The sequence below is a fragment of the Mesoplodon densirostris genome, chromosome 1 (assembly GCF_025265405.1).
Source record: "Mesoplodon densirostris isolate mMesDen1 chromosome 1, mMesDen1 primary haplotype, whole genome shotgun sequence".
Classification (NCBI taxonomy): Eukaryota; Metazoa; Chordata; class Mammalia; order Artiodactyla; family Ziphiidae; genus Mesoplodon; species Mesoplodon densirostris.
In genome coordinates this window covers 197682579-197706364 of record NC_082661.1, presented here as the reverse complement: position 1 = coordinate 197706364, position 23786 = coordinate 197682579, and the positions used below count along the sequence as shown (strand labels likewise).

General features: G+C 39.1%; 1 protein-coding gene across 1 annotated transcript; it reads left to right on the top strand.

Moving 5' to 3' along the window:
- Window positions 1-277: 277 nt before the first annotated feature.
- COQ2 (coenzyme Q2, polyprenyltransferase) lies at window positions 278-18881 on the top strand. The gene is made up of 7 exons (XM_060114070.1): window positions 278-602; window positions 5318-5484; window positions 9710-9831; window positions 11134-11219; window positions 12862-12995; window positions 16183-16371; window positions 18207-18881. The coding sequence occupies exons 1-7, from the start codon at window positions 281-283 to the stop codon at window positions 18369-18371; spliced, it is 1185 nt and encodes a 394-aa protein (XP_059970053.1). The 5' UTR covers window positions 278-280; the 3' UTR covers window positions 18372-18881.
- Window positions 18882-23786: the final 4905 nt, after the last annotated feature.

Sequence of the window (23786 nt, the reverse complement as noted above, 5' to 3'; positions counted from 1 at the left end):
CACTTGTGTAATGCATGTCTGTTAACTCTGAGTACGATTTTAATGTACATTCTCGAATTTGGCCGCTTGGTGCCCTTTTAGCTTTAAAAAGGAAACACCGCAAATCAGTATTTTGGGTTCAGTAAGTTTTTCTCGGTGTTTTTTTTTTTTTTTTCCTGTTACAACTGCTACGTATTTTGATAATAGGAACTCCTTTACCTGAAGGACTCCCGCGATCCTTCCGGTTTCACGTTACTCGAAAAGCTCCGACCACCCGGTCATCCTGCTGACGTCACTGCGCATGCCTGCCTGTGAACGGACGCTCGGGAATGACGTCAGGCGCCTGCGGGTCCGTGCTCTCCGGAGCGCCATGCTGGGCGCGGCAGGAGCGGGGCTAGTGCGGAGCCTGCGGGCAGGGACGCAGGTGTGGCTGTGGGGCTCGCGTGGCCGCTCCCTCACCTTGCCGCACGCGGCCCGTGGGCTCCACGCGGGAGACTGGCGGCCCTCAGCCGGGCGGGGGCCGCTCGGGCGGCGGCCGAGCCTGCCTGCGGCGGCGATCGTGAACTCGGCGCCCCGCCCTCTGCAGCCCTACCTGCGCCTCATGCGGTTGGACAAGCCCATAGGTGAGTGTGGACGGACGCGGCGGTCCGGGGGCTGCGGGCTCAGTGGAAGTGAAGCCCGAAAGCCGGGGCTCGGCCGCCAGGCGCCGAATACGTCAAGACATCCGAACAGGGCTATCTCCGAAGTAACTGGCCGGCTGTCAAGCCTCTCTGAATCCTGAGCACGTGAGCCGGGCAAAAAAATTCCCTCATTCCACAGTCTGTGTTTAAGTAGTGAATCGAGCAGAAATTCCGTACCCGTATCTCTGCATTTGAGCAGATTTACAGTGTGGAAGCACTTCTACGTTCATTATGTTTCATCCTTCCCATAATCCCAGAGCAAATAATTGAGACGATAAAGACGCCGAGGAAATTAAGGCTCTTTGGCAGAGCTAGACCAGATGATGCTGAGTTTTTTTAGCTCTTTGCCCTGCACCATCCATCACACAAAGATTTAATTCATTTGGATGCTGCAGGTACAGCATTTATGGACTACTTATCAGCTCACAGTCGCCTCCTAAGGGAAGATTTTGCTCAACTTCCTATTTAAATTCACCTTTCTCCTCAGTCTCTCTTTACCCCCCATTTTTCTTCATAGCATTCGCCACTAGCCTTATGCATTTATTGGTTGATACACTTCTCCAGTACAGTATAAGCTCCACTTACATGAGACTTTTATATCTAGTGTCTAGAACAGCCTAGCAGTAGTATTAAATGAATCAAGTCCTACAGCACTGCGTAGCCTTAGGGCTAGAAAGAGCTATGGAAACTTGTACTTTCAAAGAAGTCCCAGTCTAGTTTAAAAAGACAGAGTATTGTGTGAGTTGGAGAAGATTGGGTTAATAGTATTATGTATGTTAAGAAGATACAAGCCTGCTTGCTTTGGTTCTAAATAAAGTGACTGTAGGATTTTTCAGACAACTTATGAATAGTACTATTAGAATTCATACAGCAAACATTTTTTGAGCCCTTACTGTATGCCAGGAACAATAAATTGACAGTAGTAGAATTCCAGGTTTGATACTTCTTTACTTAAATTCTTCTTTTGTGGGGTAATTTTATGTTTATTGTTTTATTTTGTTGAATTTTGATCTTGTTAAAAAGTGGGTTTCGGGGCTTCCCTGGTGGCGCAGTAGTTGAGAGTCCGCCTGCTGATGCAGGTTCGTGCCCCGGTCCAGGAAGATCCCACATGCCGCGGAGCGGCTGGGCCCGTGAGCCATGGCCGCTGAGCCTGCGCATCCGGAGCCTGTGCTCTGCAACGGGAGAGGCCATAACAGTGAGAGGCCCGCGTCCCGCAAAAAAAAAAAAAAAAAAAATGTGGGTTTCGTTGTTTTTCAGAAGGGATTACAACTTCCTACAACCATGTCACAAACTACATTATTTCAGGAGGTTTCAGCAGGTAGCACTCTTTCCACTAAATTGGTGGTATAACTGGTTTTACCACGTTTATGGCTGAAACTGCATTTATGTTTTCTTGAAGACAATGTGTAATTAGTGAATGAATCTTAGACTCAGTTTACACAAGCTCTTTGGTCTGCCCATCACCTCTCAGAATGCTTACTCACTTTATAATCTCCCAGAGAGGTTTTACTTTTTCTATAATAAATATATCTTTCTGAAACCTATTGTATCCTCCCACCTCTGCATCTTTCTTCATGGGAGAGAACAGAATGAAAGTGTCATAGGGGAAACCAAAAAATGTTGCTGAGAATCAGGAGGGCAAAAGAATAAGAACTCATGGGTATTTAGAGCTTTAGGGTATCCAGAGTGATAGCCTGGAGCCAAACTGCTTGGGTTTGAATTCCAGCTCTGCCATTTTTTTGCCTGTGTGGCCTTGGGCAAATTACTGTCTCTATGCTTCAGTTTCTGTGTTTGTTAAATGGGTATAATAGAAGTTGTGCCTATCTCATAGGTTTGTTGTGAGAATCAAAACTATTGTAGGACAGCACCTGGCACGGAGTAAGCACTATGACTTTGTTATTGTTTTCATTATCACCATTATTAATATTGTCTTATAACAACTCTTTAAGAGGTAGATGATGTTCTTTCCCCTCTTTTGAAGATGAGGAGCACTGAGGCTTCAAGTTTAATATACTTTAGTGTCTAGTGTCACTTACTAGGAGCAGACATTGAACCTTCACTGCAGGAACCCTCATCTGTAGGGGTGCCCTGCAGATTCCTATCAGTGAATATGGTACCTAAAATTCAGACTTACAGCCAAGGACATTTTGACACTGACACAAAATGCTATAGGTGGTTACACATCTTTCTCTTTATAATCCTTTTTTAAATGGAACCTTCATTTCTACTTGTACCAGGAAGATGCCTGTGAAGTAGGGTTCTTTTTTTTCTATCAGGGCAGCATCAGCTAGCTACTCCTGTGTCCCTCTGAGCTATACTGATAGGTCCAGGGAAAAGGAAGTGGTTAAACCCATTGTGTTTTAACCTCTTCGTGCATCTGTTTCCTCATCTGTAAAATAGGAATAATAATAGTGCCTACTTTATAAGGGTGTCTTTGAGGATTAAATGAGTTTGTATATATAAAGCATTTAGAACACTGCTTGACATTTCACAAACATTTAGAAAATGGCATTGTTGTTATTGTTTTAGACGGGACACACTGAATATGAGTCTGTCCATGGCAACCTGAATTCAGGTCTAGACTGGTCATTTCTGATTTTTAGCCTCTCCTTGCCTTGCCTTTTCTGTGTATTTAAGCCCCTTTTGGAAAAGCCTTCCTGAGTTTTTCCTACTCCATCCCCCGTTAACTTGGGTGGCACTGTTTTATGCCTTTATAGCATCCTGTACTTTCCCTGTTGTTGAATTGATCTATGTCAGTGTTATTTATTTAACTGTGTTTCTTCCTTTTGCTTTATAAGCTGTGTGAAGGCAGAAATCAGCCCTCACTTAGTCACCATTGTATTCCCAGTTCCTGGAACAGCTCTGGTACAAAGTATGTGCTTTATAAATATTTGCAAATGAATAAAGCTTAAATTTAATGAAGCTTAAACATGATCATAAGGACTTTGTCATTTGACCATTTTTGTACAGGATCTGATTTTTCTTTAGCCACATGTCCTATTTATTCCACCTTTTGAGGAGGAAGAAATTATCCTCTACCCTTCTAAGTTAAGTCTAAGAATTAAGTTGACATGAGACAGATTAATAGGAGAAAATCAAACAAAAATTTAATAGCATGTGTGGGTGAGAGAGACCCAGGAAGACTGAGTAACTCACCAAAATGGCCAAAATACCCTCACCTTAAATATCTTCAGCTAAAGACACAGCAGGATATTGGGGGTAGTGGTTTGGGACTTAAAAGGGGAGGAAGGTAATTCACTGGAGATAGAAAAGTAAATGTTTGGTAAACGGTCGTCTCTGGTCTCTAGGCCGTATCAAGTTTCCCCACCACACCTAGCCTATATTTTTGGCAGATATCTGATGATAGCTCTACTCTGGTAACATTCTTGAAAATGTTCTTGAATCTTCTGTTTCTTAAAAATAATCGGGGCTTCCCTGGTGGCGCAGTGGTTGAGAGTCCGCCTGCCGATGCAGGAGACATGGGTTCGTGCCCCGGCCCGGGAAGATCCCACATGCTGCAGAGCGGCTGGGCCCGTGAGCCATGGCCGCTGAGCCTGCGCGTCCGGAGCCTGTGCTCCGCAACGGGAGAGGCCACGGCAGTGAGAGGCCCGCGTACCGCAAAAAAAAATAATAATAACCGGCCTAAATTAATCCTCATGCGAAAGGGACACATTTGTGGAGTGGCACTCTTATATTACTAATAGGAAAGAAAAGCTCAGAATTTATCTAATAGGTACAATATCTAAACATTTGTTGAAAGAATTTCTTTTGAAAATAGGATATCTACTACAGGTCATGTGTGAAGGCTCCTATCCGTACAATTTATTTGGTGTTAGCTTCATTTCATCTAGTTTATGGGCTGAGTACCAAGAACTAATCCCATTTGTGCATGTAGTAGCAAAATATTAAAAAAACAGTAGGTTAATCCTTCTTTCCCCCAAAACCATTTTATTATATTGTATTAACAACAATAAAGAAAGTTTTATTAAAGTTTTTTGAGCAGGTAATACATGCAGATGATACAAAATTTTAAAAGGTGTAAGGGTATAGAGTGAAAACTAAGTCTTCCACCCCTTTTTCCCAACGAACCAGTTTTCTTCCCCAAAGGCAACTCTCAGTATCAGTTTCTAATGTTTCCTTCCTAACATAGTTTATGAACATACATTCAAATGTATGTATTTGTTTTATATGTGTATGCATGTGCGTATATACACATATACACACACATGTATAGGAAAACTCTTCAGCTTGCCCTCCATAGGAACTGGAACATTTGCAACCTCATCAGACATATATGACTATCCAGCTCCCCAGAGTATGTTGTCAGCCTTTGGGTTGTGCCAGTCTGCTAGGCAGAAAAAGTTATCTCAATGTAATTTTCATGTGTATTTATCAAAGTTGAGTATCTTCATTGGTATAAGAGCCATTTGTATTTTCTATTAGGTTTTTTGTCTATTTTTTGATCGGGCTTTTGATCTGTCTTCAGTTTCTGGGAACCCTATATATTAGGGAGAATAGTCCTCTGTTATATGAGTTGCAAGCTTATTTTCCCAGTTTTGTCATGACTTTGTGTTCCTTACTTCTTTTGGATACAGGATTTCAAACAAATGAAAACAGCTAACTTAATTTGTACCTTTTTTGTCTTTTTTTTTGCTTAGGAACCTGGCTACTGTATCTGCCATGTACTTGGAGCATTGGTCTGGCAGCTGAACCAGGTTGTTTTCCAGATTGGTACATGTTATCCCTCTTTGGCACTGGAGCTGTTCTGATGCGTGGAGCAGGCTGTACTATTAATGACATGTGGGACCAGGACTACGATAAAAAGGTAGATTCGTCCCAGAAAGGAACAGAGAGGCTCCTCTCAATTCTGCAGAGTAAGATGGTGGCATCACTTTTGAATGTCACATAAAGCAACAGGATCATTTAGTGTCCTCACTGAAATCCAGCGTAAGAAGTGCCAGTATCAGTTGAATAGCTGGTGTTGCAAAGTGCAGTGTGCTTCCTTTCTCAACAGAGGAGCGGCCATGGGGGCAAGGTGTGTACATCATTTTTACAAAATGAATTAGAATTTGGAAGGCCAGAGAAAGGATGTTGGGAGTGAAGGTGAAAATTCCATCCTGAACCTTTGGGTGTCTAAAAGAACTGTTATCCCTTCCTTTGAGATATATGTTCGAGCCATAACTATTCATATGTAAATCAGGTCTTAATTTAAATGAATCAAGGCAGCCCTATTAGCATTTGCTATAATTATTTATTTTAAAAACATAATTTTATTTTTTTCTCCTTAGAAAAATCATACATGTTTATTCTGAAAATTTCAGACAGTACAAAAATAGAAAGGATAGGAAATGCAAGTCTTTCTTATCACCTCCCCCAAGCCCCCAGAAAAAACTTCATTTAAAGTTTGATACATTATATTTCTCTAGATTATTTTCTATGCATGTTCTAATGCATGCGTGTAATTATTTCTTTGTTCTTCAATAGACCGTTTTTTTCTCAAGGGAATGGTCCGTCTTGTTTGCCTTTTATTCCAGCAGCCATACTATAACAAGTATAAAATCATTAAATGCTTGAGTAAATAATCAAGTAAACTTTCAATTTATAAGAAATCCAGGGTGAATTATGTGAAGTAAATAATCATGTGACACTCACATAAAGTGAATAATCTTCCCTGGTTTGCCTTTCATATAAATCTTAGTTTTCCTTAAGCAAAGCACACCTATAATGATTTTTAGCTTATAGAACAGTGTCACATTAATAATTTTTAAATTCAAAAACATTTATTGAATACCTACTGTCTGTGAGACACAGTGACAGGTTCTAGGATTGTGTGGATGAAAGACAAGATTGCTGACTTCAGTTTAGTAGCTATCAAGAGATAGTGTCCACAAGGGCACTTACTGCAGACCACCTACCTTACCTTAGCATAATGCAGGGGGTTAGAGAGAAGTTTTGATGGAGTGAGGTGGGGTAAGGTGACTTTGGAACTATGACAGACTAAGATGGCAAAAAAAGCCTGGACAGGAGGGTGAAGGTCACTCTAGGCAGAGGGAGCAGCAGACACAGAGGCATGGTTGTGAGATAAAGTATATTATGCTTGACAACTGCAACTATGTGGTTTGTGTGTGGCTGGAGGATAGGATAGTGGCAAAGTGGCAGGTGATGCATGGTAAAGGCATCTTTATGTCTCGCTGACCATTGGGATGCTTTGATCTATGCCAGGAGATGCGTACTTTCTTGCTTTGGGGGTTTGCACATCCTGGTCAGTTTGTCATCTGCATAACCATATGAATGAGGCTTCTGGCCAGTATCACTTCAAAATAATTATTGAACACATTTAGAGCAGCCTAATGTCAAAATCCTGGTTGTGATACTGTACTGTAAAGTTTTGTAAGATGTTACCCTTGGAGAAAACTAGATAAAGGATACATAGGATCTCTATATCTCTTATAATACAGAGATTTTTTAAAAAAAAATTGCATGTGAATCTACAATTATCTCAAAAGAAGTTTAGTTAAAAAATAACATAATCAAACCAACCAACATTTTCTACTTTTTTTTTTTTTTTTTTTGCGGTACGCGGGCCTCTCACTGTTGTGGCCTCTCCCGCTGCGGAGCACAGGCTCCGGACGGACAGGCTCAGCGGCCATAGCTCATGGGCCCAGCCACTCCGCGGCATGTGGGATCCTCCCAGACTGGGGCACGAACCCATGTCCCCTGCATCGGCAGGCATCTCAACCACTGCATCTCAACCACTGCGCCACCAGGGAAGCCCTCTACTTTTTAAATTAACGAAATAGAGCCATTTTAGTTTTGTCTTAAGTGATTTTTATTCTCACTAGATAAAAGGGAACTGATTAGATATCTTACATCTCCCCCGTGCCATTTTTCTCTGATTAGAGGAATCCAGAGTCTATGTTGACACACAACAAAGCACTTAAATGAGTATTTTATAGCTATGGTTTTGCTAACATGAATTTTTAAATGTTATGAGCATCTCTTTTACAGAATGGGTTAAAAAGCTTGGTCAAATTGTAACGCTTACCTTACATTTTCTTAAAGACAGTATGTTTATGGCTGAGGGTTTTGCTTAATATGTTAGATGACTAAGTAAATTGCTAATACATTAAATGGTAAGTGAATTGCTATTAGATTATTTGGGTTAAATGTGTTTTGTTGATGATGTACGTAATCTGCTAGTCATGCGATAAACATTAGGTCCAATAAACATTGAAATAATATCAATGCACAGGAGTTAATGATTTGGTGTTGTAAGCTGTGAGCATTCTAGTTTCATAGAAACCACATAGAATATGTTTTTTGATCATCATATTGCCTCATTTTTATTCTTTTGGTGGAGTGCTTGTTTTTCACCTCTCGAGTTTAGCCAGGCAATTACCATTGTACTGAAGGGGCAGTGTAATTTTGTGGTTAGTACTATGGTTGGTGGGACTGGACTGACTGTGCTATCTTAGTATCTGTGACCTTGGAAAGTTACTGAGCCTCTCTGCTTCAGTTTCCTAAAACTTAGAAATGGCAAGAACTTGTGAGTGGCTAAAAGAGAGTTGTTACAAGGATTCGATGATGTGATGCATATATAGCTCTTAGATTATTAACATTCAAATACTGGCAGGAAGAATCATAATATCCTAAATCAAATATAAGAACATAAATATTATTCCCACTTGAAACTACAGGGACCAAATCAAGGATGAGATATCCAGTTCTGGCACTAAGCATGATAAGTTTTTGACAAACTGTTTTATTGCACAGTGAAGCTTGCTGTGAATTGGGTCAGCAAATTTCTTCTGTAAAGGACCAGATAGTAAATATTTTAGGCTCTGTGGGCCACACAGTCTTTGTTGCAACTACTGCACTCTGTTACGGTGTGAAAGCAGCCACATACGATATGTAAAAAAATGGGTGTGTCTCTGTTTCAATAAAATTTTATTTGTGGACACTGAAATTTGAATTTCATATTTTCATGTGGCATAATACATTACTCTTTCTTTGTTTATTTTCAACCACCAAAAAAAGTAAAAACCATTGTTAGTTCATGGTTCCATACAAAAACAGACAGAAAGCTGGATTTGGCTCACAGGCCATAGTTTGCTAAACCCTTGCTATAAATCATACAAAAATATGTTATATTAATTATAGTTAACATTTATTGCATCAGGCATTGCATTCACTCTGTGAGGTAGGTGCTATTATTACCTCTCCCTCTCTTTCTGTTTTTCCTTAAATAGGTAAATAACCTAAGCCTGAGGGAGGTCAAGTAACTTGCCAGAATTCACACAGCCAATAAGTGATGGAATTGAATTCAAATGCTAGGCTCTCGAATCCCAGATCCTGAGTTCTTAACTTCCAGCAATGCTGAAAATTTTGGTTATGCTCTTTATTTGTGGTTGAATTTAGAATAATCACATTTCATGATCTCTTGGAAGGAAAAGAACAATATATATTATTTGTTCACATAATTGCTCTACCTGTTCATATTCTTACAGTGAGTTTGCCCTTTATATATGGGTGCAGTTAATATAAGATTACAGCCCCATTCCTACATAGACTGGCAAAAGCACTCCCACTTTCAAACTCAGATAATCTGTCTTCTTTCTTCATGTCTGATATCTGATTGCAGTGCTTCCCATACTCAAAGCATTTACATGATATCAGCCTTATCTAACATGCTCTGCACTTTCCTCTTTCCTGAGAATTCGTATTATTTTTGTCCATCTTTGCTCCATGGAAATTGAACATATACTTCCTAAGCTGGGCAGGTAAATAGTTAGATTACGAAGTTGCTTTGTTTTGTTTGTTTGGAGATGGGGATGGGAGATGGAAAGAAAGAGGAATGAATGGTGGGAATTTTTAGTTCTTTTCAAAGCTATTTTAAATAGAAGTTTTGATTCATGGTAGTACTTCCAATGTTCACCTTTTATTCATATTTCTGCCTTAGTACATACCATGGGCCAGTCTCCTGAGTAAATGCTGAAGTAAATGATTAAGCTATTCCCCGAAGCTAAGGTATCTGTTTTTATGTTGTTAAGGTTACAAGAACAGCAAGTCGCCCAATAGCTGCTGGAGACATTTCAACTTTTCAGTCCTTTGTTTTTCTTGGGGGACAGCTGACCTTGGCACTGGGTGTTCTTCTGTGTCTGAATTACTACAGGTACAGTATATGTGTTTTTCATAATCATGTAAAAAATCTTTCCCTTGACATAGAAGTACATATAAAATAAAATAGAAATATCTGTATTACAAAGTTGTTTATTACCTAATCAAGCATCTGTAAAGTTAGCAATGTAAGTCACCACACACTGTAAAGTCAAGAATGCTTTCAGCCAAAGGAATGAAGAGATCAGCGTTTCGTTTATTCTGCACCACTTCCAGTACTTGCACTATGTGTTCCCTAAAAGACTCAAGACACTTTTCCTAGGTTTTCTAGGTGCATGCGTGGGAGTGTGTGTATATACCCATTTGTATAATTTTATTTATCCTGGTAGTGTCTCTGAAGCGTTAGAGGCAGAAGTGATTATGCTCACTTTGCAAAAAGAGGAACTGGGTCTTTCCCACAGTTGTATTACTAATGAATGACAGAAGAAAAAAGAACTAATTCTTATACTTCTTAAACAGAAACAAAATTAGACTTTTGTGCACCAGATGGCTGCTTACATAGTGCTTCAATAAGACCAAAAAGAGGAGTTCAGCAAATAAGCATATTTTATAGAGACTAGACTTAATTGTGTATCTTGTTCTGATAGCTTCAGTCAAGTGAAAACACTTTGAAAGGTTATTCCTGGAGGGGTAGTGTTAAGTGAGCGGTGAGCTTCCTAAAAACATCTTATCTGACTGTCATCCTTTCATAGGTACTTTGTGACCTTATCCTCTTCTAGAGAAGTAACCCCTTGTGCATATAGGGAGGGATCTCTTGACTCTAATTCTCTGTTAGGACATCTCAGTTTACTAGCTATCTTAATGTTTGAAAGCAAAATTTAGGCAGTAGCACATGGGGAGTATTATGTTGGATATTGGGGCCAGATGCCTTAGGTTTGCTTCCTGGCCCTGCTACTGACTAGCTGTGTAACAATTGGCAAATTACTTTCTCTCTTTGACTTTAGTTTTTTCATCTGCAAAAACACAAGTAGAATAAAACTACCTGCCTCGTAAGGTTGTGGTGAAGGTTATAATGAGTTAACATATGTAGAGCAGTTAAAACAGTCCTAATACATGAAAGCAATATATGTGTTAGCTCTTCTTATTTTGTTTCATTGTTTGTAACACTTAAGATATTTTCTAATCACCCTTTATGTTAATTAAAGTCCAGGAATCAAGGTCTAGGAAGAGAATTTTACATAACAAAAAATACAATTTAGATAAATCATTTCCTCATCAGTGTTGCTATTGTTGTCTTATTTACCGATTTTTAAGAGATGGTGATATTAATCTTTTTCATGTTTTTTCTTGATTTCAGTATAGCTCTTGGAGCAGCATCCCTACTTCTTGTCATCACCTACCCGCTAATGAAGAGAATTACATACTGGCCTCAATTAGCCTTGGGTGAGCTTGAAATAACTATAAGTATTTCCTTCAATACCCTCAAGCTATACTTTTATATATAATAGCAATGCGTGTATGTGGTGTGTATGTGGTATGTGTGTGTGTGTAATGTGGCAGAGATAAAATGTTAAGTCAGTCATGAAATTTTCCAAACCAATAATAGATTTTCATGTTTTAATGGAGGGCAATTAGCCATTTTTATTGGCTAAAAAATCTTGGACATCTGCTAAGATTATCATCATTATTATTTTCTGAAATGCTCTTAAAAATCTAGGTATGTCATGAAGAAAGAAAATTAGCCGCCTTGACTTTACCGCTCTCTTTAGGTAGTTGATCTAGATGCCCTGAAGATTTTGGGGATTGGAATAGAAAGCACTCTGAGGCAGGAGAACAAGAGTTGAAGTGTGTGATAGCTTAGCTCCCTTTCTGGGAAGCCTTCCTTAGACTTACCAGAAGAAAGTTAGCCAGTCTCTCCTGGGCTCCCATAGCACTCTAATGTGACACTTACTCATTTCAACAGCACTAATTCAACAGGAAGATATTGAGAACCTACCCTCTCTTCCCATTAATAAATTGTAAACACCTAGAAGATAAAGCATTCTTTATATATGGATGGTGCAGCATCTAACATGGCGCTTGGCACATCACAGGTATTCAATAAATATTTGTTGGCAGATAGAGGAAGATAGGTAGGTAAGTCAAAACCTATTGCAAAAATATCTACTCCTAGACTTTTCTGTTCTATTCCTGGAATAGTCTAGAGTATTAAGAAAACTAGTATTTTTACTTTAAATATTTATTGAAACCCTGACTTTTACTTTGTGCCAGGAATCACACCAGGTACTAGGAAAATAAACATGACTGAAACACATTCATCCTCTTGAAGGAGCAAGTCCCTAAGGTACCTCAAAGTCAGTGGGTCCCAAGCATCTTCTCAGAAACCCTTTTTCTCCTCCACATTGCCTGTTTCCACTTAGAATCCCTCCTCCTCAGTTGATGAAGCACCTCTCCTCTGTGGTCCCACAGAGCATGCATGTCAGTGTACCTGAGGGACTTGCAGGTGGAGATGTCTAGCAGGCAATTCAGTATCTAGTCTGAAGCTGAGGGAAGTGATTAGGCTTACACATAGATATTTAGGAGTTGTCACCATGTGGAGTTTGTTTACAGTCCTCAGAGAGGGTGGGCTTGAAGAATAAGTGTTCCTGTCTAACTCTTGTTTCTGTAACTTAAAGGGGAAGTAGAGCAATAATGGAAAAAACACAGGGGTTTGACTCAGATAGGTCTAAGTTCAAACCCTAGCATCTAATACTATTTATCATTGGTGCCAGTCTTCATACTAGGTAGGATTAATGTTGTTCTCATGAAACCTCCTATTTATCAGGGGAATATTATTCTTTCTGTTAGCTATGTTATTTTAATTGTTAATTAACTTTCCTGGTTCTGTTTTCCTTTTTTGTAAAATGTAGCTAATAACTACCACATGAGAGACTTGAGAAAATTTAAGGAAGAAATGTATATGAGAAAACAGCATATGGAGCCTAATACATAGAAGCATTTAATACATGCTGATGCCTCTCTCCTTCCCTTTGGAATTCTAAAATACATTTAGACTTTTCTCCTCTTTCTGTTTCACTAATTATAGGGTTGACTTTTAATTGGGGAGCATTACTTGGATGGTCTGCTGTCAAGGGCTCCTGTGATCCATCTGTTTGCCTTCCTCTTTATTTTTCTGGAATTATGTGGACTCTAATATACGATACTATCTATGCTCATCAGGTAAAGAAATATTCTTTTTCGTAACTTTGGCTTAACTTATCATTTTTTAAGAACGTTAAAATAAGAACTAAATTAAAGGGAAAGGTTTTTTTCTTTAGGCTTTTTAAAAAAATTGAGGTAACGTATGTGTCATGTGTACAACATTATATTTCGATTTCTGTATACACTACAGCATACTCAGCATCAAAAGTTTAGTTTCCATCCATCACCATACCATTGACCCCCTTTACCCATTTTGCCCTCCCCCTTCCCCTTTCCCCTCTGGTTACCACTAATCTATTCTGTGTATCTATGTGTTTAGTTTTATTTTGGTTGTTCGTTTATTTCTCTCTTTCTTTTAATATTCCACATATGAGTGAAATCATAGTGGTATTTGTCTTTTTCTATCCGACTTACTTTACTTAGCACAGTACCCTCAAGACCCATCTACGTTGTTGCAATTGGTAAGATTTTATCTTCTTATGGCTGAGTAGTATTCAACTGTATGTATATACCACATGTTTATCCATCCATCTGTTGATGGGCACTCACACTGTTTCCATATCTTGGTTTGTAAATAACACTGCGATGAACATTGGGGTACATATATATCTTTTTGAATTAGTGTCTTTGTTTTCTTCAGGTAAATATCCAGAAGTGGAATAGCTGGATCATATGGTAGTTCTATTCTTAACTTTTTGAGGAATCTCCTTACTGTTTTTCCGTATTTATATTCCCACCAACAGTGCACAAGGGCTCCCCTTTCTCCACATCCTTGTCAACACTAGTTATTTCCTGTCTTTTAGATAGCCATTCTAACAAGCATGAGGTGATATCTCATTGTGATTTTGGTTCGCATTTCCCTATTAATTAGTGATGCTGAACATCTTTTCACATGCCTATTGGCCATCTGTATGTCTTCCTTAGAAAATTTCTTCAGGGCAATGTCTATTCATATCCTCTGTCCATTTTTTAATTGGGTTATTTGTTTTTTTGTTGTTGAGTTCTTTATATATTTTGGATATTAACACCTTACCAGATATATGATTTGCCAATGTCTTCTCCCATGTGGTAGATTATCTTTTCATTTTGTTGATGGTTTCCTTTGCTGTGCAGAAGCTTTTTAGTTTGATGTAGGTTCATTTATTTATTTCTGCTTTTGTTTCCCTTACCTGCGGAGACATATCCAGAAAGATATTGCTAAGACTGATATCAGGGAGTGTACTGCCTATGTTTTCTTCTGGAAATTTTGTGGTTTCAAGTCTTATATTCAAGTCTTTAATCCATTTTGAGTTAATTTTTATGTATGGTATAAGATAGTAGTCTAGTTTCACTTTTTGCATGTGGCTGTCCAGTTTTCCCAACGCCATTTGTTGAAGAGACTGTCCTTTTTCCATTTTATGTTCTTTACTCCTTTGCTGTAAATTAATTGTTCATATATGGGTGGGCTTATTTCTGGGCTCTCAATTCTGTTTCCAATGATCTGTGTGTGTCTGTTTTTCTGCCAATACCATGCTGTTTTGATAATGATAGCTTTGTAGTATAATTTGAAATCAGGAAGTATGATACCTCCAGCTTTATTGTTTTTTGTTTTTTGTTTTTTGTTTTTGTGGTACGCGGGCCTCTCACTGTTGTGGCCTCTCCCGTTGCGGAGCACAGGCTCCGGAGACGCGCAGGCTCAGCGGCCATGGCTTACGGGGCCCAGCCACTCTGCGGCATGTGGGACCTTCCCGGACCGGGGCATGAACCCGTGTCCCCTGCATCGGCAGGCGGACTCTCAACCACTGCGCCACCAGGGAAGCCCCAGCTTTGTTGTTTTTTCTCAAGATTGCTTTGGCTTTTCAGGGTCTTTTGTGGTTCCATACAAATTTTAGGATTTTTTTGTTCTATTCCTGTGAAAAATGTTGTTGGTATTTTGATAGGGATTGTATTGAATCTGTAGATTGCTTTAGGCAGTATGGATATTTTAATAATTTTAATTCTTCAAGTCCATGAGCATGGAATATCTTTCCATTTCTGTGTGTCTTCTTCATTTCTTTTAACAATGTCTCATAGTTTGCAGAGTATAGGTCTTTCACCTCCATGGTTAAATTTATTCCTAGGTATTTTGCTGTTGTTGTTGCAATTGTAAATGAGATTATTTTCTTAATTTCTCTCTCTTTGAGCTCACTGTTAGTATATAGAAACACAACAGATTTTTGTATATTGATCTTGTACCCTACAGCTTTACTGTACGTGTTTATAATTTCTGATAGGGTTTTGGTGGCAACTTTAGGGTTTTCTATATATAAAACCATGTCACCTGCAAATAGTGATTGTTTTTCTTCTTCCTTTCCAATTTGGGTGTCTTTTATTTCTTTTTCTTGCCTAATTGCTCTAGCTGGGAATTCCAGTACTATGTTGAATGAAAGTGGCAAGAGTGGGCATCCTCATCTTGTTCCTGATCTTAGAGGAAATGCTTTCAGTTTTTCACCATTGAGTATGTTTGCTTTGGGTTCGTCATATATGGCCTTTATTATGTTGAGGTACATTCCCTCTTTACCCACTTTGCATGCAGCCTCTGATGTCATGACTGTGACATGACTGTGATTACAACACTATATGGAAATGCTTACAAATAAAGTTGCTGGAGGAGACCAGTCAGCCAGATGTGAGTGTATCATCAAGACCTAGCTGTACTTAAACAGGAAGGATTTGATGGGAGAGGTAAGGAATAAACTGAGCCAGAAGTGAAATCTGAATGGATGTGGTTAGGTGGCAAGTGAGCATTTTTCCACATGTGTGATTTTAGCAAGATTGAAACTAAAATGTGTAGGAAATTATTGAGATTTGAAAACTCTGAAGTAAAGAAGAGCTATGTGAAGAATTAGAGTTGAGTTTGACTTCTAATTTATTAGTAAAAGTATAGTTGAAAGTCAGTATAGGGTCATAAAAGTACGATTATATGTAGAAATAGGTCTGGAAGATAATTTTAGCAGTAACATTTAACTTTGATTTGGCCTGCACATTCATTTTTGATCAACTGTTTCAAAGTTACTCTCATGTTCTTTAAAAGAGTTTCTCCTGGAATTAGATGGTAGTGATGGTTGCACAACCTTGCGAATATACTAAAACCATTGAATTACATACTTCAAAATGGTGAACTTTATGATATGTGAATTAAATCTCAGTAAAATCCAGGCAATTTCTTACTACTTTCTAATGTTAGGACAAGAGAGATGATGCTCTGATCGGGCTTAAGTCCACAGCACTGCTGTTCCGCGAAGATACCAAGCAGTGGCTCAGTGGCTTCACTGTGGCGATGCTGGGGGCACTGAGCCTGGTGGGAGTGAACATTGGTCAAACTGTGCCCTACTACACTGCTCTGGCTGCTGTAGGAGCCCATCTGGCTCACCAGGTTTGATCTTTTCCTTATCTTTCCCTCTTTTTTCTTTGGTGTAAATTATAAAAATTATTTAAACAAAATGCCCTGTGTGTTTACCAAGCAAGTTACTTCCTTAAACAACTACTTGGCTTGTACTGCCTTGAACTGCCCCTTCCCTGCCCCATTATGTCATATAAGAAAGCTAGCTGTATTTTAGAGAAATAATGTAAACCTAAACCTAGATTTTTTTTTCCTTCTAATTTTCCTAGAACTTTTTCTGATGTGTGCCTAGAAAAATTTGAGCAATGTCTTAAGTTTGTGGGTTGAGTTGAATTACTCTGAAAGCAAACTGATCAACACAACTGTATTGTTTAATTGTGGTCATCTATTGATGGTTAGCAAACTAATCATTCATATGTTTGAGTCACACTGGCACAGGGACCAAGGCAAGATAAGACACAAAATGCGAAGATGTCAGAGTTCTGTCTACACAGTAGGAAACTGCCAGGATGTTCACCCAGCACCTCAGCCCCACTTGTTTATATGGCAGGTCTACATCACTGACTTCTGTAAAATGAATGAACTAAGTAGAATTTAATTAAATAGGTTGCTTGTAAATGGACTGTATATTTGCATCAGTATTACTGTTATTTTCTTTGAACAGAATGGAAAAGATGTTAGTAAGCCTGTATTTAGATGATCTATTTTATACAGATTGGTGCATGTGTAAGCAGGACTTGCATAACATGGTATGAAGGAAACTAAAATCTGATGTCCATAAAGTAAACCACATACTATATCACCTTCATTGTTTTCCTCACCAGGAAAGCTAAAAGGTATGAATTAGTGATTCTCCACATTTCACCATTTTCCTCTTCAGAATTTCTCAGCATCTCCTTTTGGTCATTACTCAGCTCCATGGGAGTTGTTATCATCAGTTGATTGTCTGGTTAGGATAATGGATGTTTAGCAATATTTAAGCACCTGGATATTAGCAGAGGAAGGCAAAAATTATGGAGATAATCACAAATATAGGAAATATTTGGAACCCACTTTATATTCTGAATTGCCTTTGTGGTCCTCTGCCTAGTCCTTGACACAGTACTTTAAGATGGGCATAGTCTTCTAGTATTTGGAGAAAGGAAATCATGATGATTTTAAGTCTGCAGGTCACATAATAAAGAATAGTTGAGGCCTTCGGATGCTTAAGTCCAGGGTAGCGTAAAATAGGGACATGAGACTTTCTCAGTATATTTGCAGGACAACTGTGGAGAAAAGAGAGTATGTTTGGTCGCTACCTGCAGATCTAGGATTTTAGGTGCCCTTCTCTATGTGGGGATGGGAGGGAGATTTTAACTTGTATGGGGGTATTTTGGGGTATCATAAATAGACTGGGAAGGGACCACTACAGGCATTTAGTGAGTGAGGGCCAGGTACATTAAATATCTCTTGATGCAGTAGACAGCCCTGCACAGTAGAGAGTTGCCCTGCCCAAATGTAACTTGTTCCTCTGTTGAGAAACATTGCTCCAAAGAATAAAGCTAAACTGGAGGGTCGGAGTTGTAGAGAGCAGATTTTAGATCAATCAGTTTAAGGAAGAACTTTCTAAATAGAATTAAAAATAGCATGTGTTGCCTCTCAAAGTGTTCCTGCACCCGTCAAGTGCAAGTTTTTAGCTTAGATGATATCCATTGAGAGATATGGTAGATTTTTTCTACATTGGAAAACAATCTGGGGTACATTAAAGGCTTCCCATTGCTTAAAATTCTATAACAAAGTGCTGTTATCTTCTTCATATTGATGTGTTTATTTGTGATGCCTAGAAGTCCATACTGAGTTCTAACATGGCATGTATTCTTTTCTTATAGATTTACACTCTGGACATCCGCAGACCTGAGGATTGTTGGGATAAATTCACCTCCAACCGAACAATAGGACTAATAATTTTTTTAGGAATTGTCCTTGGGAATTTGTGGAAAGAAAAGGAGACGGATAAAACAAAGAAAAATATAGATAATAGAATAGAAAATTAGCAAATTAAGTTTATCTGGGGATTTTTAAAACAAACTTTTACAAAATACTCTCAGGTCTTATTACCACATAACTAGATTTGAATAACAGTCTTATAATATGTTAATGAATTACAAACCAGTAGATGAAATTGTAGAGCATTTTTGCCTGGATTTTAGTTCAACTATGTACTAGTCAAATTCTTCCCCGTCACAGAAACCAGGAACTCTTCAGGATTTGCGATCACTTGGAGTAATTAAGTTATAATTCTCATCTGCAGTTACAGGAATTATATGAGTTTTGGCACTTTAGAAAAAAACTTGATGTGTGTCTCATCTAAATGACTGTCTCTGTAGGAAAATGGACTCTCTTTTTAGGGCAAAATAAAGGCTGCTACAGGAAGTTGAGGCTTATTGTTCTTTGCATTGACCTTTACTTACTGCCAAAAGGTGTAATTCAGGAAACCATTCTGTTTTTTATATTTTAGGAGAGTTTAAATCAGTAAATAAAATTTTTTACCTGTTGTACCTGTACATACTGCTGTTTGTTACCAACCCTGACATTTATTTGAGAGGTCTCTGTATACAACCATAGTGACCAGAATGGGCAGGCAGTCACTAATGATGATTTTAATTTCTATTTATTTATTTTTTATCTCAGGTGTTTGTAATTGATAGGACAGTGGTATATTGGTTAGGTGTAGTAACTCTTTCTTTCCTTACCCCCTTCAGAATATTCTCAACACAGCAGCCACAATGATTTTCTTAAAACCTCTATAAGGTCATGTCATTCTTCTTCTCAGAACCCTCCAGGATCTTCCCAGTTCACTCAGTACAAACTAAAAGTCTTGTCACCTGCTAGGCCCACCGTGATCTGGCCTTGTCTGTGGCTCCTCCACTCACACCTCTCTGCAGCCCTGCTGGCCTCCACACTGCACCTCACAGGCTGGACAGACTCGACCGAGGGCCTTTACATGTACAATTTCCTTTGCCTACAGTGCTCTCCTTGAATTATGTCTTAGTCCTTCACTGCAGGTCTTTTCCTAAGTGTCACCTTTTCAAAGAGGCTTTTCTTAGCCGTTGTTTCTAAAATTTCATTTACAGGGACTTCCCTGGTGGTGCAGTGGTTAAGAATCTGCCTGCCAATGCAGGGGACACGGGTTCCAGCCCTGGTCCGGGAAGAACCCACATGCTGCGGAGCAACTAAGCCCGTGGGCCATGACCACTGAGCCTGCGCTCTAGAGCCCGCGAGGCACAACTACTGAAGCCCACACGCCTAGAGCCCATGCTCTGCAACAAGAGAAGCCACTGCAATGAGAAGCCTGTGCACCGTCACGAAGAGTAGCTCCCGCTCACCGCAACTAGAGAAAGCCCACGCGTAGCAGTGAAGACCCAGTGCAGCCAAAAATAAATAAATTTTTTAAAATAAATAAAATATATTAGAAAATTCATTTACAGATACTACCTACACTACCTATGTTATTGGGTTTTTTTCTCTTCACAACTTAACCACTCTCAACCTAAAATACGTTTTACTTGATTTAAGTGGCTGTCATGAACAGTGGGGTGTAGTGCGTTTACTGCTGCCCACAATGGAGCTGGGTTATGGGCAGCAGTAAACGCAAAATTGTTTAATGATGATAGTGAGGATGATGTGATGCAGCTGACACAGCGCACTTACACATGCCAGGCACGGATAAATGAGCATAGGAAAATGTAACTGCTTATCCGGCAAACACTAAACCACTGAGTGTGAGTGTTTAGACTTCAGACAGTAGTAGCAGCTATAATTGTACTCTGCTATAGCAACAATGAGTTGAAGAGAAGAAATAGAAACTTTGTACCCTATTTTTAGGGAAATACGGTTGATTACTGTTTTATCTAATCCTGACACTACCAGGATAGATAAAATTTAAATCTTTGTTGATGTCTGTTTTCTTACAAATATCATCCAACTCCACCCCCCCGAAAAGATTTACTTCGCAAAATATACCCAATTCTTCAACAATGAATGAAGTGAGAACCAGGAAAAAAACTTGGGCTTAGAAAAGGGTTATGCCTCATAAAAATATACCACTTCTCATAGCAGGAAAGTGTTGATCTCTAAATGCCTTTTTCGCAGGTGTAAGCTCTGGAAGAAAGTTGGCCAGGATAAGTGGCCGAGGAGCAGAGCCAAAAGGAACCTGTTTTTCCCTTAAACAGCAGAAAGCAACACAACACTGTAAAGCAATTATACTACAATAAAGATACAAAAAAAAAAAAACAGAAACAGAGATCAATGGAATAAGATAGAAAGCCTAGAGATAAACCCACAACACCTACGGTCAACTAATCTATGACAAAGGAGGCAAGGATATACAATGGAAAATCTACAGTGTCTTCAATAAGTGGTGCTGGGAAAACTGGACAGGGACATGTAAAAGTATGAGATTAGATCATTCCCTAACACCATACACAAAAATAAGCTCAAAATGGATTAAAGACCTAAATGTAAGGCCAGAAACTATCAAACTCTTAGAGGAAAACATAGGCAGAACACTCTATGACATAAATCACAGCAAGATCCTTTTGGACCCACCTCCTAGGGAAATGGAAATAAAGACAAAAATAAACACATGGGACCTAATGAAACTTCAAAGCTTTTGCACAGCAAAGAAACCATAAGGCAAAAAGACAACCCTTAGAATGGGAGAAAACATTTGCAAATGAAGCAACTGACAAAGGATTAATCTCCAAAATTGATAAGCAGCTCAATAAAAAAAAAAAAAAAACAACCCAATCCAAAAATGGGCAGAAGACCTAAATAGACATTTCTCCAGAGAAGATATACAGACTGCCAACAAACTCATGAAAGGATGCTCAACATCTTTAATCATTAGAGAAATGCAAATCAGAACTACAATGAGATATCATCTCACACCAGTCAGAATGGCCATCATCAAAAAATCTACAAACAATACTGGAGAGGGTGTGGAAAAAAAGGGAACACTCTTGCACTGCTGGTGGGAATGTGAATTGGTACAGCCACTATGGAGAACAGTATGGAGGTTCCTTAAAAAACTACAAATAGAACTACCATATGACCCAGCAATCCCACTACTAGGCATATACCCTGAGAAAACCATAATTCAAAAAGAGTCATGTACCAAAATGTACATAGCAGCTCTATTTACAATAGCCCGGAGATGGAAACAACCTAAGTGTCCATCATCGGATGAATGGATAAAGAAGATGTGGCACATGTATACAATGGAATATTACTCAGCCCTAAAAAGAAATGAAATTGAGCTATTTGTAATGAGGTGGATGGACCTAGAGTCTGTCATACAGAGTGAAGTAAGTCAGGAAGAGAAAGACAAATACTGTATGCTGACACATATATATGGAATTTAAGGAAAAAAATGTCATGAAGAACATAGGGGTAAGACAGGAATAAAGACACAGACCTACTTGAGAATGGACTTGAGGATATGGGGAGGGGGAAGGGTAAGCTGTGACAAAGCGAGAGAGAGACATGGACATATATACACTACCAAACGTAAGGTAGATAGATAGTGGGAAGCAGCCGCAGAGCACAGGGAGATCAGCTCGGTGCTTTGTGACCGCCTGGAGGGGTGGGATAGGGAGGGTGGAAGGGAGACGCAAGCGGGAGGGGATATGGGAACATATGTATATTTATAACTGATTCATTTTGTTATAAAGCAGAAACTAACACACTATTGTTAAGCAATTATACTCCAATAAAGATGTTAAAAAAAAAGTTCTTCATTTTATGGAAGACCAATTTATTAATATTTAGCCTTTCACTTATTGCTTTTTATTTATGATATAAGAAATATTTGACTACCCCCAATTTTCTTATTTTACCTTCTAGAAGTTTTATCATTTTGCCTGTTACAGTTAGTTCTACAATTGATCTGGAATAAAAGTTTGTGTGTTGTGTGAAAAAAAAAAATTCTCTTGCTCTCAAAAAGCTGCTTAAACTTAATTGAATTATTTTAGTTCCTTTACATTTCTCCCCCCAGGTAGAAAGGCTGAGAAAGTAATATAAATGGGTAAGGGGCAGTTAAGGGGGAAAAAATGAAATCGATTATTTGCTTCTAAAATGATAAACTTTAAGCAGTTCAGGGTTGGAAAGAAGTACATCTGTCATCGGTCTGGTATCAGGGTTGTCTATCTCCTGCGTAGCCTTGATGGGAATTATAACTTAAGATAAGTGAAACTACCAGTCTTGTCGGGAAATTTGATCAATAGAGAGAGCCCTTGCCCTAGTTTTCTGCTGTAGAGTCACCATGAGGTTGTACAAGCAAGCATGTGAAAGAACTTTGTAAGCTGAACACTTACCTAATATAAGTTTATGGTGAGGGTGGAGGTAGGGTGGAAGCTCTAGGAAATTTGGCTTGCTGTCTGAAAATTGCGTCACAAGCGCTGCCTCTCCTGCTTCCTGAACTTTGCTGAATTGCTTTATACCTCTTGCAGATTGTAAAGTCCTCCACAGTTAGGCCCTATCATTTTCCCCAAATCAAGATACACTCTTGCCCTTGGGCTGGTCTCTTCACTGTCAGCACGTCTTCTGCCATCACAGCTAGCAGCTGGTAGGATGATATGGACCTGGCCTTCGGGGCAAACAGGCCTGTGTGTGAATTCTCCCTGTAATACTTGCCAGCGGGAGACCTCAGATCAGTGATGAACCTCCCTCACAACCACCACCTCATCTGTCAAGCCTGAGCTGTTGTGAGCATTAAACAGAGTTGGTATATGTTAAAGCCTGTGACGGGCTGAATTGTATTGCCCTAAAATTCATATAGTGAAGTCCTAGCCCCCAGTAACTCAGAATGTAACCATATTTGGTGATAAGGTCTTTAAAGAGGTTATTAAGTTAAAATGAGGTCATTAGGGTAGGCCCTAAACCATTACATGTCCTTATAAGAGGAAATTTGGACACACAAAGAGACACTTGTACACAGAGAGATGACTGTGTGAATGCACAGGGAGAATATTGCCATCTACAAGCCAAGGAGAGAGGCTTCAGAAGAAACCAACCCTTCCAACACCTTGATCTCAGACTTCTGGCCTACAGAACTGTGAGAATATGAATGTGTTTTTAAATGACTCTCTGTGGTGTTTTGTTATGGCAGCCCAAGCAAACTTAATATGAAGCTGTAGTGTAGTACTGAACTGCACAGAAAAGATACTCTACCAATGCAGTTTACTAGAAAGGGCTCCCTTTTCCACCCCAACTCTGCTTTTTTGTCTCAAATCACAAGTTTTAGCCCTTACAGTGTTCACAACAGTGGTAGGCTGAATACAATCTTCCAAAGGTGTCCGTGTCCTAATGCCAGAGCCAGCAAATATATTTCCTTATATGGAAAGGGGCTTTGCAGATGTAATTGAGAAGGACCTTGAGGAAGGGAGATTATCCTGGTTTATCTGGGTGGG

Excerpts from the sequence above, each read along its gene's own strand:
- COQ2 (XM_060114070.1), top strand. The coding sequence starts at position 281 with ATGCCTGCCTGTGAACGGACGCTCGGGAATGACGTCAGGCGCCTGCGG. Across the intron at positions 5,485-9,709 it reads ACCAGGACTACGATAAAAAG|GTTACAAGAACAGCAAGTCG; the intron begins GTAGATTCGTCC and ends TATGTTGTTAAG. Across the intron at positions 16,372-18,206 it reads GAGCCCATCTGGCTCACCAG|ATTTACACTCTGGACATCCG; the intron begins GTTTGATCTTTT and ends CTTTTCTTATAG.